The 20,137-nt window shown below is 36.0% G+C and overlaps 1 protein-coding gene across 4 annotated transcripts in view; it reads right to left on the bottom strand.

Annotated features, from left to right (window-relative positions):
• Positions 1-224: 224 nt before the first annotated feature.
• Tet (Ten-Eleven Translocation (TET) family protein) overlaps positions 225-20,137 on the bottom strand; it is an 841,485-nt gene continuing 821,572 nt past the window's right edge. For 3 of the 4 annotated variants that reach the window (XM_067789120.1, XM_067789122.1, XM_067789121.1), the window contains 6 exons: positions 13,408-16,141; positions 13,119-13,323; positions 12,883-13,046; positions 12,313-12,826; positions 11,197-12,200; positions 225-11,079 (listed from right to left, as the gene is read on the bottom strand). In XM_067789120.1, the coding sequence (XP_067645221.1) occupies positions 9,302-11,079; positions 11,197-12,200; positions 12,313-12,826; positions 12,883-13,046; positions 13,119-13,323; positions 13,408-16,141 (6,399 nt within the window). In that variant the 3' untranslated portion in view covers positions 225-9,301. Of the gene's footprint in view, positions 12,201-12,312; positions 12,827-12,882; positions 13,047-13,118; positions 13,324-13,407; positions 16,142-20,137 lie in introns of all 4 variants that reach the window. The other variant, XM_067789123.1, reaches the window with a different exon arrangement.

Here is a 20,137-nt window from a genome sequence, read left to right as displayed (position 1 = left end):
ATTGTTTTCGTTCTTCGTTTATGTTTATTATTTAGTTTTTATTTAAAACCAAATCGAATGCGTTTATTTATTAATCGTACAATTTACATACATAAGTTTTTTATTACGTACTTAATACTTTGCTGGTTTCGAGTCTTTTTTTCTGTTCAAATTTACGTCCAATTTCACTTTTTTAACTTGGTATATCTGTTCTGTTTTTTTTTGCAATTAACTTTTAATTGGATATCTCGCCTATATTCACAAAAAATGTAACCCTCAATATTCTTGCGTTACTCCTAAATATTTATGTGTGTTTGTATGTATGTAAGTCTATGCTAATGTCTTATTATATTTTGGGTTTCTCTGTCTTCCTTGGCAAATATATATATTTTTTTTATTTTTAATTTTTTTGCGTAAATAAATATATGTATATATTTTTGTATGTATTCGTATGCATATATTTAAATGAATTAAATTTTCGCAAACACGAAGGTTTAATTATACTATGCATAATATTTTTTTATTATTATTTATAATATTTATTAATATTTTTTTTTTTAACTTTTATTTGATTTCCTTATCTTCAAAAATGTCTCTTATTTTGTTTCGCTTTACTTAATACTAAAGAAAAAGAAATACAATTTTTTTAGTAAAAATTATAATTAACAAAATTATGACACTGAATAATTTTACGTCATCTTTGTTTTTTTTTATAAATTAAAAGTTTTTTTAATGATAATTTTTAATATTTTTAAATATGCATATTAATTTGTAATGTTCACTGTTTTGTTTTTTTGTTTGTTTGTCTTGTCTTCCATTTTGTGTAATGCTAAATTTTCTTAAAATACAATTTTGCTTTGTTTTTAAAAATAATAAATAAATGTTTTTTTTTTAATATTTATATCATTACAGTAACCATCATTTGTTTTAATTTATTTTAATTTTTTGTGCCTAAAATTACATTTTTCTTTCACCATACGTTTGAGAAAATAATTTATTTAATTCTCTATTTTGATGTCTTTCGCGGCTTACTAAATAATATTAGCCCAACCCACGATTAATTTGTAGAGTCTGCACCGCTCTAACATAATAAACTATTTAATATATGTAGTTCCAATTACAGTAACTTTTTTCTATAAATTTAGGTCAGAGTGGTATAAATCTAAGTTCTTAACTTGGTGCTCATATTTTTTAATTTAAACAAAGTTTCAAAAATGATTGCAAATTTTTTAAACTTTTCAAACCAAAAAACCGAGTGTGTAGTCTATCAAACTTTAGTATAAGATTAGTATACCCGGCAGACTTTGCCCTCTTCTCACTATATATCATTCTAGGTTACTTTATCCTCCATTTTTCCTCTTACTCTTGTACATTCCATATTCCATATTCCATTTACCTCACTCCCACTTCCACTCTCAGTCCCACTCGAACTCTCGCTCCCACTCCTACTCCAACTCTCACCCCAATTCTCACTCCCACTCGAACTTTTACTCCCACATCCACTCTCACTCCAGCTATCACATCCGCTCCCACTCTCTCTCCCACTCCAACCCTCACTCCCACTGCATCTCCACTTATTTATGGAATCTCTATAAGAAATTTTGGATACTTTCTTCAAGTAAGTGCGAAGATAAAGCGAAATTAAATTTTTCCTACTATTTCGAAAAAAAGTTTCCAAAACATCCTTGAACTACCACGAACAAATCAAAAAAGTTATCGAAATCGGTCAAGCCGTCTTTGCGTTTTAGCGAGACTAACGCAAAAAAATTAATTTTTGTACATAAAGATAGCGGAACTTTTAAAAAGTTTATCTAGAATTTTCCGAATTTTTCTGAAGGTATAATACATTTTTCACTTAGACAAAAAACTATAAAAGTTTATGGTGACTTTTAAATAACATAAAATTTGGGATTTTTTGACTGAAATTGTATGGGTACCGAAAAACTGCATTAGTTGTACATATTTTGGTTTAAACGTTTTTGGAACAAAATACAATATTTTTTGAAACTTTTTTTAAAAGATAGGAAAAAATTTTTAGGGCATGAATTAAAAATGGCTATGTATTAAGAATTTTACAAGAAAAATATTGAAACAATATCATAAAAAAAATATTCCATTAAAGCATTGAGGGTTTACGAATTAAACGTCGGTTTGCTAGTAAATATGTTTTTGTGTATGTACGATATATCTTCCTCTTTTTCTGCCAAAAAGAATGTATGTACATGAAATACATTTCGGCGCCAAATATATTTTTTCTGTAACTTATTTTTAAATAATTTTTATAATTTTTTTTCCTATTTGGCAAGTTTCGAAATATATTGCAGTTAACTTTAAAATAAGTTAGAATAAATAAATTGTGACCACCTTAAATAACTGAGAGGTCTACATTTTTGATTTCGAAAGCATGTCTTTTTTAATTTGCTGACGTTTCTTTGCCATTTTTTTATCGGTTGGTGGGGAGTTTTAGAATGCATCCCGTGCTCTTACTTTAAACTGCCAACAACTTTGGGTTAAAATAACTTTTGGAGATATAATTCAACACAGGCCAAGGAGTTTTTAGAGCGAATCGAATTTTATGCGGTTTCAAACCCATTGATCTTGTCTGAACACATGATGTAATAAATAATAAAGGTGATGTTAACAACATAACCTCACTTTTTCGGCAGCTCTAAATGCCAGTATTTACATGTATTTCAAAAGTATAAAATTTGGATTGCTTAATTTTTTGTAGAAATTCTTTAAATAAATTAGTTTTCTGCAAAATTTTGTCTATATTCTGTTAGAGAATACAAAGTTACGTTAATCTTTTTGGCTAAACAATTCTAGTAACGGCTTATATAGTTAAAATATTTCTAACGTATAGTAAAATCTACTACGATTGTAGTAGAACTCAAAGGCAGTTCGGTATGATAGACATCCCTCTATATTATGCATGCCGAACTTGTCAGAATAAGGGAAAACGTCAACGGGATGAGAACACCTGAATATTAATTTCATCATGGTGTGGACCCTAATATTTTCAGTAATGTGGGACAGTAAAAAATAAAAAAAAATTGTGTAGTTTAAGATTTTTGTGTTACTTTTTTTTTAAATATCATTTGTCTTTCAGAAAATGTGATATTATGGTAATATTGCCTCTGAACCCAGTGCCGAATAGTCAAATGGGATAATAGCTTGACTCCCATGTGACTTGACTCCTGTGAAATCAAATAAAAAATTGCAATCAATTATTTCTTCATAATTTGAACCTGAAACTTTCGAAGACTTGCTCTCTGAATTAGTCTGTACTTTTTAAGAGGTATAATTTTCCGACAACTACAGTTAGCTATTGATACGAAACATACAAGAGGATCAGCAAACCAAACGTTTCAATTTTGAGTGAAAAGAGTTTGTAGCTCCACGAAACATGCCAATATTATACGGTTCAAATTAATAATCAATAAAGAGAAGAGTTTTTACACATAGCCCAAAGTTGCTCGGATGAGCTTCGTAGAACATCGAAAATCTATTTGTGTGAGTGAATAGACTGAGATTCAAGCAGGATTTTGTAGCATCATGCTCCGACAGCTGAATATATGGCATGTATTTTTATGGAGAGCGCAAATGAAGCCACCATAGCGCCATCTGACGTAAGCGTAAGAAGAATTCGACATTTGCTTTGGTTATGAGTGCTTCACAAAATTTTGTATGTGAATGGGGAAGTCGAAATAAGTTTGAAGTGTTAAATGTGAAGTTCTCTTTATATTTACAAATGCATCAAAACTCATGAAAATGGGGAAATCCACTTTGACGAGGTCATTAGTTTTCGCTTGTACTACAAGCAGTTCTCCATACGCATTATATACACATGCATTACAAATGAGTTTAGTTATCGATTAGATGATAATCGCTGTCTCTTATTTATTTTCATTTGATACGAGAAAAACGGTGTAGTTATCGTAAAAGGAAAACTGTCGATTTAGCTTTGAAATCGTTCTCGACTCGGTTGTCAAAAAAATTCTCGACTTTGGAAGGATTAATACCGTCACAGCTGCATACCATAAAACTAATAATGAGATCAGTATCACAAAGTCTACTGCTTTATTATGTTATACTTCGTTGCATGTATTTATATGTGCACAAGCGAGCAGCGATCATTCTGGGCTGGTGATTTCTTTGCTACTGATCTGTTTCGTGTTTTTTTATCTCTACTTTGAAACACTATTATTCTCCCAACCAACTCTTAACTATTGTCTTAAACTAGCAGAGTTTTCTGGTACAAAGACCGCATTTGCATCAGTAAGTTTTTGGCATGGGAAGTTTACGCCTTTCGAAATTGGTTTAAAAGTGCGTAGCGACTGTAGGGCCACAATTGTTAAGGTCACACTCTTTCGGCGGCTAATTCGAACACGATTTAAATCAGCAATTTTAGAATGCTGCATCACAAAAATTTCTTCTAAAGGGTTGTAGCTCAAAACTTATTGAACTATGCTCTATTTGAGAATTTGTAACAAACAGAACGTGTTTAAGCTGAAAATATAATTAGGAATTTTTTAAATACATTCGTAGTTGGGGCGTTTTCAACTGAGTTCTAAGATAGTGCGTTCTCACGCTGGCACCCGAGATGGAGTAAGTTTTCGTTCAGGTATCGATATTATTTAAAATTATATGCGTTCAATAATTGCTACATATTTTCCAGCTTAATAATATCTTTAAAAGTAATCAAATTGAGGGGTTGCAAGAAAGTACAGGTCAGCTTGTGCCAAAATGTTACCTTACCGAGCAGAGCGCTTCTTTTCTATATTTTAAAGGATACATTGTACTCCCATTAGTTTGCCGTAATTTGCTGATTAAGACTTTTGCAGTGCATGACATTTTATTTAGTTATTAAATCAGCTGCTTAGTTGTTGTTTTTTGCCGATATTTTGTTGTTGTTTATATGTTTCTGTTTTTGAATTTTACTTGCTGTTCCTGCTTTTCTTGTTTTAAATGTGTTCCTATTTTATTTTTGTTGGTAAAAAATTATTGCTATGAACTATGTTTACAAGCTTTTATGTATGTATGTATTTTTATGCTTTTAATCGAGCAGTGAAATTTTGTTTTTAAATTTATGTTTATTTTATATTTTAGTTTGCATGTATTTATGTTTAAAAAATGGTTTTCTTTTCTTTGTACTTTTGGCAATGTTCTTTTTCTAACAGTAATATTTCTTTGTTATTTGTTTGTTTTTATTTGAATTTTGTTGTTGTTGGTTTTAGCGCTCACAAGTCTCACTTAAATATTTTCTAAATGAATGCATTTTTAATTGTTGCTTTTTTTCTTATCAAAATGTTGCTTTTTTGTTTTCACTCTTAAGTCTCAAATTTTGAGATTGTTTAACCTTTCAGTGCTTGTTCATATTTTTAGTCCTTTTTTTGTTTATTTTAAATAATTTGAAAACTATAAAGACAAACTGAATTTCTATATTTATTGCAAAAACGTAATTGTGTAGTATGATAGTTATTTATTTTTTTTATTGATGTTGCTGTATGTTTATAGTGATAATTTTTTATGCATATAGTTTAGTGTTTAAGTATCTTTAGATTATGTAGTATGCTAATGATATTTAGTAGTAGTTGTTGTAAGTTTTTAACAAAATTTTGTTTTTGTTGTGAAAAAAATGTACAAACAATAGCTACAATAAACTTATCTAATTTTTGTTTGTGAATTATAATTAAATGATAGATTAATTAATTAAAATAAAATCAACTAATCAATCAAATAATTTATTTAATTAAAACATATATATGAGCTGGAATCATGAAACGACCCTATTGTGGAAAATACTGTTCTTCAATTTTTGAGTGATTCTTATAGGAAATTTAACGCTCTTTCCAATTGAACCAACAAACAATTTTCTATCTTTCTTAGTTTTTTCGAAAATCGCATTTAAAGCCAAATCGGACCATAAATACAAGTTTTTGAAATATTTCGATCCATGCGCCACCTATCGGAGTTTTTTTTTCTTACTATTGCATTGTCATCGGGTTCTGAACTATATTCCAAGTTTCAAGCTTGTAGCTTATTGGGAAGTTAATTAAATTTTAATTACAAATTTCGTTCGCAACGGTCAGCCGCTACACAGAGTCAAGCTAAACAAAAACTTTAACCGCGTTTTTCTCGAAAACTTGTTTTCGCACAATAGGGTCGTTCCACGTCACATATGTAATACTCCTTTATTGCTACAAAAAGCTCCCAAACATCACAGTGCCGATATATTGCTGTTTAAACATTTTTGTTTTTGTATTCAATAATCGAATGTACCTATATTTAAATTTTTTCTTGTCACACTTATGCTGCTACAATAACAAAGATTTTATAGGCTGTATTGTTTTGATTTCGAATTCAATACACATTGCGAGCATTTTCTATTAGCAATATAGGAGTATTACATATATGAATTAAAAACAGGAATCATGAATCTTATTCAAAGAGTTGAATGATTTATTAACTTTAATTTGACGTATTGAAAACAAAAAAATAAATGTATTACATAATCTTACCCTTGACTTTAGCTAATTTATTTCAATAAAATCAGTTGCTTTTTTTTATAAAATTTAAAAAAAAAATCAGTGATCACATTTAACGTTTAACCAGAAAAAGTAACTCGGTTTATGAAGGATAACACCGATACTCAAAAAAAAGCGTTTTATCGGTGAGATAAGTTTATATATGAGTTTTTTTCGGTCCTTCACATCAGTCCCTCACTATCACGGAAATCATTTGGTGTGATTTATTGACTAAGACTTTTTAAAACTGTTTGCTACCAAAATAGGTTATAAGTGACATAAAACAAAGTTAATCTAGTATTAGTATTATGGACTGCAAATATTTTTTACTACACAAAATTTAAACCAGAAAAATCATAATAAGCTCCGATTGTATGTTTTTTTGGAGCTAGTGCGGGGACCACTTTGAAATCAGTGCTGGACTGTTCAGGAACAATTTTGGGATAATTTCGAGAGTTTTTGAGAAGAGTTTTGAGAATATTTTAGTTTTTTTTTTTAATTTTGTCGGCATTTTTTTAGGTACTATTTCGAGAGGATTTTGAAAAGGGATTATTGAGCGACTACTTCGGGTTCATTTCGAGTCTAATGAGGAAAATTTATTTTTGTATAAGAAAATTTATCGCATTTCTAATACTATATCCCCCCTTTCTTTCATAATGGGCAAAAAGTGTGTTATGAGAAGTAAAAAATTTCGAAATCTGTTTCGCATAAGCTAGCTGTTTATAATGGTCCAAAGATTTAGCGATTAATTTGCACAATAACAAAATTAATTGAAAAAGATTGGATCGACATTTCCATCTCGATCGACACTCACAATAAGGGTGTCAGATTGTTATCGGTATGCGATTGGTTTGTTATCGACGTGTTATCGGCTTTTTGTCGAAAACAACTGTTAGCGCAGAGTTATTTGTATGTTTATGATGCATTTTAGACGTGCTATCGAAAAATATTTAATTGTTATAGAAAAAATTTCGATATGTTAACGAAACCATATCGATTTGCTTGCAAAAAAATTTCGATTGGCATTGAAAAGTATCGCCTCGTTATCAAAAAATTTTCGATTTGTTAACGTAAAGTATGCTATTTTGCGACAAGCGAAATTTTTCGATAAAGATCCATATTTTTTCTTCAACAAATCGATAACTTTTCGATGAAAAATCGCTATTTTTTGGTAATAATAAATCGATAACAAATGTGTAACTTTTCGATAACAAATCTCTAACTCGTCTAAGCCTCGCCGATATCACGCAGATAAAAGCCGATAACAAATGGATAACAAACCAATAACTCATCCAAAATGAATGTATAGCACGCCCAAAAACCTTCAAGAGCAATCCGATAACTCTCGTTTCTTTTCTTTTCTTTCCTTTTTTTGACATATGAAAAACTGTATGTCGTATTTGCGCAACCGCAGGTCTATTATTCGTCTAAAGTAGCTCTCATGTACGTATGCATGTACGTATGTAAGTCTTAACACACCGTGATTTATCTTTTTCGGTAATCGGCTGATCTCATTCACTGACCATTCTCTATATTTTGCTTGCCAAACGGTCGTTCTCTGTGAGAAACCAAAACCAGGAGTACTGGCATTTAACAGTTATTTAAAAAGTGGTCAATAATTGAAAGTAACGGTTTCGGGACTGTTACTTGCGATTTCTGGGAAAATTTCTATTATTTATCCTGATTAAAGGAGGAAAAAGTCAATGAAATAATGTTATTTTAATAAAACACAATTCAGTTTTAGCTGAATAACAGATAAAACAAAAAACTAATTTTTAACCGTAAAATTTAAATAACAAATACGTTTTTGCATATGAAAAATATTTATTCTTACGTTTGTCCAAATTAAAATATAATTCAATGTTTGTTGCTATTTTTCTATGATGTTCTTAAAAAAGTTAGGTTATGTTTCTCTCGTTTGTTTGGTATCCATTTTGATCAATCTAGTATGCGTACATACACATAAATTATAAATAGATATGTATATATGTATGTATGTTTCGGTAGAGCTACTAAATTCATAATACGACTTGTAATCAAAGTCAATTACTGTTTTTTTTTAATTGTCATGATTAATCTAGTTAATCGTCATAAATCAAGAAATGAAAATGCTTTATCTATAATTCGAAATAATCAAAAATCATTAAAAATTTTTTTTGGATTTTTTAATAGTGACAAAAATTATTATTGTTTTTTGATTATTCTGTATTGGTAAATTTTTGTGAGCGGTATTATATTTATTAGAACCTGGTTTCTACGAACTAAAAAAATTATTTCAACACTGTAACTTAAATGATTACTTATAAAAAATAGGTTTAATACGGAATAATCTTCATATTTTTTGATTATTTTAATTGCAATTGTTTTCTATTTAAACTTTAGTGTAATTATCTTCTGACTTTAATGTAATTTTTAACAAAATAAACCAACAACGCAAGCTGCAATCATTACATACAAATATTAATCAAAAATCTTGGCTATGAATGCATCACTTTCAAAATGGCTTTACGAGCAATAGCATACCAGTTTCTTTGAATTCTTAGTAACTGGGAGGGTTAAACAATAAATTGAAAACATATGGCACTTAAAGTGTTAAAAATGTGTATAAACTACGCTATTACTCGGTAGCGTAATTTTTTCAATATTGGAGAACTTAGTTCTCTTACTATAATTTATATAAAACAAAGTCCAGTTGAACTAATGCATGATTCACTCAAGTTGAGCAGCTCTGCTGACCTCTGATCTCTCATGAAACAACATAACAGCTACACGTCGTCCACTGGCAAACGGTCTGCTTAAACGGAGAGCTGTTGTGGATGTTGCTGTTGTTGCATTTGTTGTTGCTGTAACATTTGTTGTTGTTGTTGCAAAACTTGTTGCTGTTGTTGCTGCTGCAGCATCTGTTGATGTTGTTGCTGTGCATCTGCCGTTGTCGGACTAGTGTTGCCCTCCTGGTAGGGTCCCGTAACCACACACGGTTGCATAGGGAATTGTGTCGTCCACGATGTTGTTGTTAGTGTGGTTTCGTGCGGCGGCGGAACTTTCTCGTTTTTTGCCTGCTCAACAAAAGTAGAGGAAGAAGATGAAGAAGCAGATTTCTCTTTAGCAATTTCGTTCACATTTGCATTGGAGTTTGTTGCATTCTTCTTACCCGAATCTCTTTTCCTTTTAGCAGTCGAACCACCACTCTTTTGCTGCGTTGCTGGTGTTGGCGTTGTTGTTGCCGCACTAGTGTCTAATGTTGATGCGCCAGAACTACTATTACTATTACCGTTATTTGCACCATCCTTTTTGCCACCAGCACCACCTTGCGCCGATGTACCATTTGTAAGGCCTTCAGCACCAACCGCATCACCATCTTCATCTTCATCACCTAATTCGCCACGTTCTTTCTTTAATAACTTTTCACGTTCTTCTTTGGCTTGTTTATCGAGGTCCGTATTAATTTTCTTCACACGCATTTTCTCCTCCCACTCGTCAATACCGTGGCGTGCACGATTAAGATTACGATGCTGATAGAAGATGAGTGTCATGCGTGTCGGCTCGTGTCGATTTGGATTACGTAATGCGGTGGTCGCATGTAGCTCATGCTTCGCACACTCAATTAATACGCTACCATGATTAAGTGCTATAGCAACGCCACCCATTTGTGGATCAGCGAATGCTTCATAATTATCATTAATTTCTGTTACTTCTCCAATGGGCTCCAATTTGTTTGGATTCGACGTGGTCGCAGCAGCAGTAGATGTGGTAGTTGTTGTAGTTGTAGTACTAAGTGTGCTAGTGCTTGTGTCCATACCATTTTCTGTAGTAGACGCCGCAGTTGTCGCGGCAGTTGGGCTGCTGTTATCATTACTGCTACTATTGTTGCTATTGTCATTGTTCATAGCTGGGATCGGAGTCGCTGCTGGGGTGTTATTAGTTATTGGCGAGGATGCATTATTACCCATACCGACTGAATTAGAATTTTGCAGCTCCGTATTCATTGGCGTCGTTTGTAAGTTGGTATTGTTGCTGCCATTGTTAATATCAGGGAGCACTGTTTGCGGAGGTATGACTGGTAGCTGAGTTTGCCCCTGTAATTGTGGCTGCACTGGCGTTTGCGTTTGCATTTGCTGGGGATCATGTGTTGTGGGCATATTTTGTGCAATCGGTGCGGGAAGTGTGCCCTTCAGATTACCATTAGGTAGTGGCATTTGCGATGTTTGCCCTTGTGTTCCTATGGTGTTGGCGTTGACATTGGCGACGGTAGTGTTGTTCAAAGATGAGTGCTGCTGATGATTACCACTATTCGGTGGTAACACAGTGCTCGCATAAGGAGCCGAAGAAGCCGAACTCTGATGATGCCCATACACATTCCAGTTCGGCGACGGTGGTGGTGGTGTTGGTGGCGGCGTTTGCTGTGGATACATGCTGTATGGTGAGTAGGCTTGATGATAACCATAATTGTAGTTCATATTCTGATAAGCGTCGTACGCAGTGTAGGCTGAGTGCGGTGGTGGATACATTTGATAGTTGCTCGGATACTGTGTGTACTGATAGTCCGTTGGCGGTTTTGGTTTGATAAATCCTTCTTCGATGGGTGTAGCAAGATGGGGATGATGATGAGGAGAAGAAGCATGGGGATGATGTTGATGATGTTGAGTTAGATTAGTCATTGGTGTCAATGGAGTTAGTGTAGTCAACTTACTTTCAGCTAAAATGTTATTATTCACAATAGTGGTGGAGTCCGGATTCTCTTCACTGCCGCCACGGCTCTTTACCTCACCGCGTGCATCATGGATTTGTGTCAACTGTTGGCTTCCCGCTGTGGGTAGGTTGTTGTAGTTGTTGCTGTAAGGCGCGGTGTTGGTGTCGTGATGTGGTGTGAGCGGCGCAGCGGTGGGTGTTGTATGATGGACGTTACCTTGTACGCTTTGCGGTGGTGCACCGCCCATGGGTGCAGGCGCAGCTGTTGGTGTTGTACCTCCCATCGCGACAGCGTGTGTGGGATGTGTTGCATGTGGTGGTGGCCAATTTCCATAATAGTTGCGCGAATCTATGTAGGAACCAGTCTGATAATCATATGAATAAGGAGAATCGAGCACCGTACTTGAGATCTGATTGGATTGTAGCTGTGCATCTGTGAAGGTATCAATCATAGTCGCCATATTCATTAGACTGGAATTGGACGACATTAGTTGATTGGGTGCATTACCTCCGGCTGCATTGTTTACACCACCAGCATTCATGTGTGCATTGTTGTTGGTGTTGTTGTTGACTGGCGGTGTTGTGAATGCGCTTCCTGCGGGACTGGGATTGTTCGTCACTGGCGTTTGACAACGTGGCGATGGCGTTGAAGGCGGCGCTGACGTAGGCGTTGTGGCAGTTGTATTGTTTGTTGCACCCGCTTTCGACTTGGACTTAGATTTGCTATTGCCACCACTTTCCTTCTTACCACCGTTTATAGTAGTTGTCGTGTTGTTGCTGTTAGCACCAGCATTCGCGCCTGTATTGCCTCCGTTACCATTGCAATTGACGTTAGCTGCCGGCTGCGGTGTCGAAGAAGGTGTAGGTGTAGTAGGCGTATTAGCTGCGGCTGCTGCAGCGGCCGCTTCTGCTTCTTGTGCAGCCGCTTCGTCTTCTTTGCGCTTTTTGCCGTGGCGCCGACAGGGTATGAGTGGTGTAGAGCGTACCCGTACCTCGCAGGAAAATCTGAAATTGTATGAAAAGGAGAAAATAACGGTTGTGCATTATTCCATGCTCTTTCTCTTGAAAAATTACACAAATTTCGCTATCTTAAAACTCAACGCTACACTAAACTCACTTCTCCAAAACTTGTACCGCACCAGTGCGATGTTTCTCACGCTGTCCTTCCATGCTTTCAAACTCATCCGTGGCATCTAAGGTGTAAAGTGGCAGCACGTGCAACTGTTCGTCATCAGGCGGATGTCCGTCACGATTGGAGGGCTTCAACAATGCCACCTGAACTGTGCATCCATCCTGCATATTATGTAGATCTCTATGAGCATGTGCGCAAAAATCGAGTAAAGCTGTAACGCCTGAAAAAGGTCTACCAGCTTCTAGACCAAGGCGGCAATCAGTCGCCTCATTCTCATACTTGGTTTGATTGTCATACGAACGTGGGCACACTTGTTTGAAGAGTGGCGCCAATACTGTGGCCAATTGATTCATATGATCTTCAATGGCCGATTCCTCACTCTTCACGGATAGTCGGAACTTACGCACTGTTTTCGAACGTGCATACTTACAACCATTATAGTACATGGACCACGAACAGCCAAAGGAGTAAGAGGCAGCTGAAGTTTCGGGATCAAGACCTATAGTACGCAAATTGGATTAAAATTTCCGAAATGATTAAAACAGCTATACCGACCTTGACATGCGCAGGTGCGACTTTCATTTGTGGCACAGCGTCGTGTTGTTGGTAGTCCAAATTTATTAAGCTTTGGTATCAGATTCTTGTAGGCATTATCCGCCTCCTGACGTGGCATGCCATCCCAAGCAACCATGCAAACTATTATGAAAGCAGCGGCGCATCTGTAAAAAAAAATGCATTTAAAAATGTTCGCACAACGTAGTGAGAAGAAAGGGGACTTTGCTACACTTTACCTATGACCCGGCCGCTTTTTCACCACAACCAAAATTTTTTCTTCAGGATCAGCGCGTCTAATTACCCATTTCGCTAATGGACAACCTTGTGTGGTTTTACCTTCCTTCCCTGTGTACAGAATTTTCTCTATACGCAGCTGCCTACCAGATATTTGACAACGTTCCTCAAATTCTCTACGCAATTCGATCAAAGTCGAAGCGGTGCCTAAAAGTAATTAAATAGAAAAGGAAATTTTTAATCTTTAGTCTTGTGCCCATTAAGTTACTGAGGGTCTACTTTACAACTCACCAAGATGGGTATAATATGTGCCAGGTTCAGGTGGATTTTTGTCGGAATGAAAACATTCACACCCGGGTATTTCGGTCTTATTACCCTTTTCCAACCTGTCTGAGGTATCAAACAAAGGATTGATTTTCTCATGTTTAACCATAAGCTCATTATCTTCTTGCTTCGCACCTTTCTTCTTAGGCTTCGTACCAGTAATAATTTCCGGTTCCTCTATCGGTTCGTCCATAATCTCCTCCTTGGGTTGTATGCCGGTGCACGTGCCATCCTTTAGATGTTCAGCGGTGGGGGCACGTGTGCCACCTTGACGACAACATGAAAAGCTGGAGCTATTCTTAATAGCAGCTGGCCCACCTTCACCCAAAAATGGATAACCGCTATTATGAGACAGTACTCCCATATCCTCAATTTTCGGTTCTATCATGGTGTGACCTAAATGTGATGGCGTTGGCCCCAGTGGATACCGATGTGGTGGTATAGGATAAGCATGCGCCGGTATATCCTTCTCATAATTGGTCGGCAATGGTATGATGCTATTAGTATCCGGTTTACGATCAATTTCCATCAAATGATTATTATGATGATGTAACCCGGCACTATTGCTAGATTTCATTAGTGGACCATTGGACGCTTTTAAATGACTCGTGTGACCTAAGGAGCTTGAGTGATGTGGATGCATACCATGCGCGCTACCATAGCTCATACCCGCTGAAGAATGTTGATAACTCGGCACAAAATTTTGTTGATAGCTTTGTTGGAATGAGCTAGAGCCACCATAGTATGGTGAATTGTGATAGCTCGCATAGTCTTGTTGACTCTGGTGGTGTTGTTGTTGTGATGGCATACCTTGCACTTCATTTTGACAGAAATCAGCGTATTGTATGAAATTTTGATAGTTACGCTCGTAGCCCTCAATTTTGGTATGTTGTGTGGGCAAGAGACCAGGCTCAGTTTTAATATATGGCGTGTGATAGTCGGGATGTTGTGGTGGCGGATAGCCATGCGAGGGGGGGTAACCAGTCTTATCCAATGATTTCAAACTATGTGCGCTATGTAGAGGACCAACCAGACCACCGCCACCAGGATCATTACTATTCTTTTCGAGTTCAGCTGCTTCGGCGGCTGCTGCTGCTGCTGCTGCACGACTTTTACTTTTACGGCTGGCTTTTTTCGGTTGGACTGGTTCAGAGTGTGCGATAGTGGTGTGACCGCCATGACTAATTGTAGTATGCTGCTGCTGCGGCTGCTGTTGATGGTGGTGCTGTTCCGGTGTTGAAAAAGTGCTTGCTGCCACTGGTTTCTTAAAAGAATTTGTATGGTGTGGCTTCCATATTTGATCGCCACCACCTCCTATTGGTTCTGGTGCTAATGTGCTATGACCAGATGTCAGTCCTGCATTATTAGACGTTTGAAGTCCTTGAATTTGCTGTTGTTGTTGTTGATGCTGTTGTTGTTGTTGTTGTGAAGCTTGTAAGGAAGACACATTAGCACCAGTCGTACCATTGGCATTCATCATTGAATCGCCGCGGAGATGGTGGCTATACGATAAAAAATGACCGGTTTGTGGTTGTTGCGATGCGCTCAGCGTGTTTGGGCCGCCCGAACTAAGAGCTCCTGGATTAGTGGACATATGTATATCTGCTGACGCATTTGCTGAAAGCGGATCTTTTGGATCATTTTTGCGTAAGATCATCGATTTAATGCGTGTATTGAGGTTGAGACGTTCACCTTGCGCGTAGGGATCGCTTGCAGGGCCTACCGCTGTGGCCTGTTGTGATTGACTATTCCAACTCCAGTCTTGTTGCATCTGTTGTTGCTGCTGCTGCGGTGGTGATGAGATATGATTTTGCGATTGTTGCTGTTGTTGCTGCTGCTGCATAGAGTTGTGATGAGATGCCGCTGGTGGAATGTTAGTTTGGCCATACGGTTGTTGAGCTGAGCTTGTCATACCGCCATTAGGTGATTGGGGTATATGGTTCGGTGACTGAGAAACATGGCGGGGCTGTGATTGATGCTGCTGCTGTGGTGGCTGCTGTTGCATCAAGCTGCGCGTAGGTGATTGTGGCACACTTGTAGCGGTTGCCAGTTGCATTGTTGGCGCATCATTTTGAGTTGATGGTGGCGCTGCTGTTGATTGACCGCCATTAAGCGGTGTCGAGTTTGAATTACTGCCAGCGAGAGCAGAACTTGCTACGGTAGCTGAGTTGCTGTTGTTGTTGTTGGTGGCAGCTGTCGATTGTTGCTGTTGATTTGAGCCGCTGTAATCGCCTGAATACCCGTTACAATTGAGTGAGCGCGGCGGCACGCTGCTCACTCGCGGATACCCAGGCGTGTCGTTTCCCGACATCGTCTTATTCAAATCACCAGAAACACCCAAATGTTGCTGTTGTTGTAGGCCAACGGAAGGTGGTGCTGGAGCTGTTGACACCTGACCGGCATATGTAACAGCAGCCGGACTGAAGCCTACACTCTGTAGACCCACTTGATTGATGGGCGCTGTCGAAAGTTGTTGACTTTGGAAATCATACCGCTGTACGGGAGCACCATATGGAGAACGTCCATAATTCGGATCGAATCCGAGACCGGTTTGTACATATCCATTTGATGGATATGCATATGATTGCGTTTGGAAATCCAAAGAGTTGAGTGGGGTATTTTGTGGAATTTGTTGGATGAACTGGTTTTGCCAACCCTGTGAGGGATCCGCTTGCCATGTGGGATAGAAGGCCATTGGTGCCTGAAATTAAAAATGATAAACAATTAAACAAATATCAGTACTTAGCTACTACTTATACAATTGAAAGCTTGTATAAATGAATTGGAAATATATTTCGTCTGTTTTATACAACTTCAAACCTATCTTCATCAAGATAAAGGGTTCTTCAAAAATAAGCACATATGCATCTCTGAGTACGAGCTTTAACTTGCTATAATATATATATCTAAAGCATTTGTGTAAAATTTACATATACATATCTACATTTTTAATTTTACCATATTTCATTCGTTAATGCTACCCCAGGCGGTGCTAAAAGTTGCTACTGAAATGGCCGGGTGATAAAAGTGAGGACTAAAATCAAATTAAGCATCTGCACGAAAATCCACAACAAACATTGTGAAGGGGTGACTTTAAAAAATGATTCGCTATGGATTGATAATGCGTATGCGAAACAAATGGAAATGAGGGGTGCTGGTGTCAGAGAAAGATTTATAAACACTTGCATACTTATGATTTTTTGTAAGTGAATATAAAGGGTACTTCAACAGGATTTTCCTAAAGAAAAATTTTAAATATGGTCAGGGAGTAATAAAATTTGTCAGCAGTCAAAAAGTCTCATATAATGTATATAATGACAGTTATTAGAGTTGGAAAATATTAACATGCCTGTAATTTGGTCACAGCGATATTGAGTGAAAGAGTAAATCACGCTTATTTATCATCGCAATCACAGGACAAATGACAGCTCTCCTTGCCGGAACAATAAGCTGCGACACAATATAAACCAGCGAATCTGTGATATGTGCTATGTTTAAACATCAGTAGCTGGCGACTACACAGCCACTGGACCATCTTATGTTTCTTATAGTCGCAGCACAAGTGTCGAAAGAAGTGATGGGGTCTGAGGTTGCAACAATTGGTAAGCGTGATTGTGAACTGTGATTTTGAACAAATTGCTATTAATGTTGTTGCTTTTGCAACAAATAACAATACACTGCGACTGAGAAGTCACAGCCAAAAAGCACACTGGTCCCAAATAATCGCAGAATCTGCCAACTCTAATAATTTTACCCGAAAAATGGCAAACAATTATAATTTTTTTTTTTTAAATAAACATTATGGATATCAATTGAAGTTGATTTGTTTGAGGTGAGGAGTTTGACTCAGTTACAATATATTATATTTAAACATATCCAATTTTATTATGAATTTTTATTTTAGTTCTACGACTAAGAACTACATCCGTGTTGCATTCGAACTTTGAATCGCGCACTTTTCACTTGAAAGAGTTTTCAAAAAATCAATCGAAAACCACTCCCATAAGTATTTGGTTTAGTTCCATAGCAAATTCACTTAAAGTCGATCAAATTTGAAACACCTCTATTAAGTGATAAATTGAACAAAATATTCATAAAACAACTTTATCTTTTTATAGAACGTGAATTGTCTTCCAGTATGATATGCAACTCAGTTATTTCCTCTTATTGCATGACCCTTTAAATTCATATCTAATACAAACATACGTACTTAGTAAATAAATCTTAATGTGTATGCGTAAGGGTAGTTGCATAAATAATAGAGGAATTTAAATTTTATTTGAAATGCTAATAAATGCGAGATTAGCATTCTTATTGTACTTAAACAAGAGAAAAGTGTAAGATTACGGGAAGTATGTATGTATGTATTTACTATATAACATAATTTCCCACAAATATTTTTTATTCACCTTGATGCAGAATTGTAGAAAATTTGCGTGCTCTTTAAGAGACATTAATAGGGCCTGCACATTGTTATGATTGGCTCGCCGGCAATAGAGAACTCAAATTTTCACTAACGTATCTAAACTGACTCTTGACTCAGACGCATGTGTATAGACTTCATTCGAGTGCGCATTAAACATATTTCGTCTTCCATTTTTGGTTAAATAATATAAAAATTTCTAGAGTGTTTAGAAAACAATTTACAATTTACAATTTTTTAGTTTTTTTAGCTTTTGTTTGTTTTCATAAAATTTTATTTTTTTAAGTCAAGTATTGACGGCTCTGTCTAGAGTGTCTCTGCAATATTGAAATGCTATCATTGCTTTGCAATTTAGTAAATATAAACTATGGAGTTTTGAGTTGCGTATTTGCCATGACGTAGCAAATGCATAGCCTTATACGTTTTGGCGTTTTGTGTAAAAATACTACACCAGTTTGCCCAATATGGGCAGTTCACGATCAGATGGAATCGTTGCACAGCATATTTCGATTGCAAACCCTTTATAAGGGAGTTCAGGGTTTTGTGCAAATGACCGAGCATCATTGCACTGCAAACATCCGTAGCATATTTTTTACAGTACACCTACAAAATACACGGCTTTTGCTATGTCAGTGCAAAAACGCAACATCAAAAACCGTAGGTTATTTTTTCATATATTGGATAGCAAATCATCAAATGTCAAAAGAAAACAGAAAGTGCAAAGAAAAAAATTTAGATGAAAAAAGTTGCTCACGATTCGTACCATATATTTGCTATAGTAACGTTTTCAATGTCAATACACACTATTCTTAACTCCCTTTATGTATTTAAATTTATTATATCGATATCAAACGGACAGCTGAAAACTATTTCTCAGTAAACTTTTGAAAATTGCCCTAAATCTTAATTTCTTTAAGGAACGCCCTACTTCAGATTCTTTTTCAAAAGGCCATAACTCAGTTTTTATTGAATAACGCCCTATTTTAGAATTCGGTTGAAAAACGCTCTATGTCAGTGTTTCAAATGTTGCAAATGTTATGTTAAAAGTTCTGAGATAGGGCGTCCTTCAACTAAACTCTGAAAGAGCGCAATTCCGAGACAGGGCATTCCTCAAAGGGTACTGGGGGAGGCATATATATATTTTCAAGGACATTTTGGCTTTTGGGAACAGAGAGTTCAATCCCCTTAATATTTCCATCGTCCTGAAATTTAAATCGTCTATGCAATTCTGAAGATAAAGCTCAAGACACTTTTGTATATTGCCCTAGCAGCGATTTTCGAAGACTTTTATTAACTGGAAGTTTTGTGATCGGGTTATAATATCTACTTGCAATTTCTCGAAACAATTGGGATCAGTGTAATCAATGAACTGAGCTCTTGATTAAATGTAGTTTGAAAAGCATATAACTCAGCAATCATTCGCAGTCGAAAAGGATTGAAAAAGCAGTCCTAAATCGGAGCGCTTACCCTCATTATGAGTTCACGTAGGAGTCAGATGTGAAAGCGATTCCCTCTTGCGATGATCGTCCGATATGAACCTAATATCGTACATAAAAAGCTCATTTCAGACACTTTTTGGATTCCGAAAATACTCCTTTTTGAAGCTTCTTATATAACAAAACGTTGTTCTAGAAGAGGCGCGAATGTCCATATGTACGCCAAACTGAGGAAGAAAGGTTTGTTTTTTGCTCGCGGCTATTAAATTGAAGTGTCATGAGTTGCCTAATTGTGTTTTAAATCAGCTTTTCTTTGAAATGTGTATACAGAAAATTTGACTAAATATTAATATAAATTTCTAAAATATGAGCTGCCAGTTAAGCAAACACTTTAAAATATGTAAATAATGCAATGTAGCAGTCGTCTACAAAAATGTTTGAAAACCTCTGTCGAGCAAATGATTTAAGTAATCCAACAGCGATGGAACAGGTGATCCGTTTTGCTTACTATTTTGAAAGATTTTTCCAAGCATTCGCCACTTGTACGAATTCACAATGTACGCGTCCAACGCTTTTATTTAATTGTCTGATCAACGCCCTAGATTGATGAGGAGTGTGGTGATTAGTACCTAGGACCTACCTAATTATTTTCTAGCTTTTAGTATTATTATTACTTCATGTAAGTATTGTTTTCAATAAAACCGTTTAACTTAAATTTTTTTTTTTTAATTATTTTATTTTCAAGTTTTTAGTCTTTATTTAATTGCCTATTATTTCTCATTCTATTTAGTTCATTTAGTGACTCATTATTACAAGGACTCTTTCCTGACAATTTGTT

Source organism: Eurosta solidaginis, chromosome 5, assembly GCF_040869045.1.
Source record: "Eurosta solidaginis isolate ZX-2024a chromosome 5, ASM4086904v1, whole genome shotgun sequence".
Taxonomy (NCBI): Eukaryota; Metazoa; Arthropoda; class Insecta; order Diptera; family Tephritidae; genus Eurosta; species Eurosta solidaginis.
This window is presented reverse-complemented; position numbering and strand designations above follow the sequence as displayed.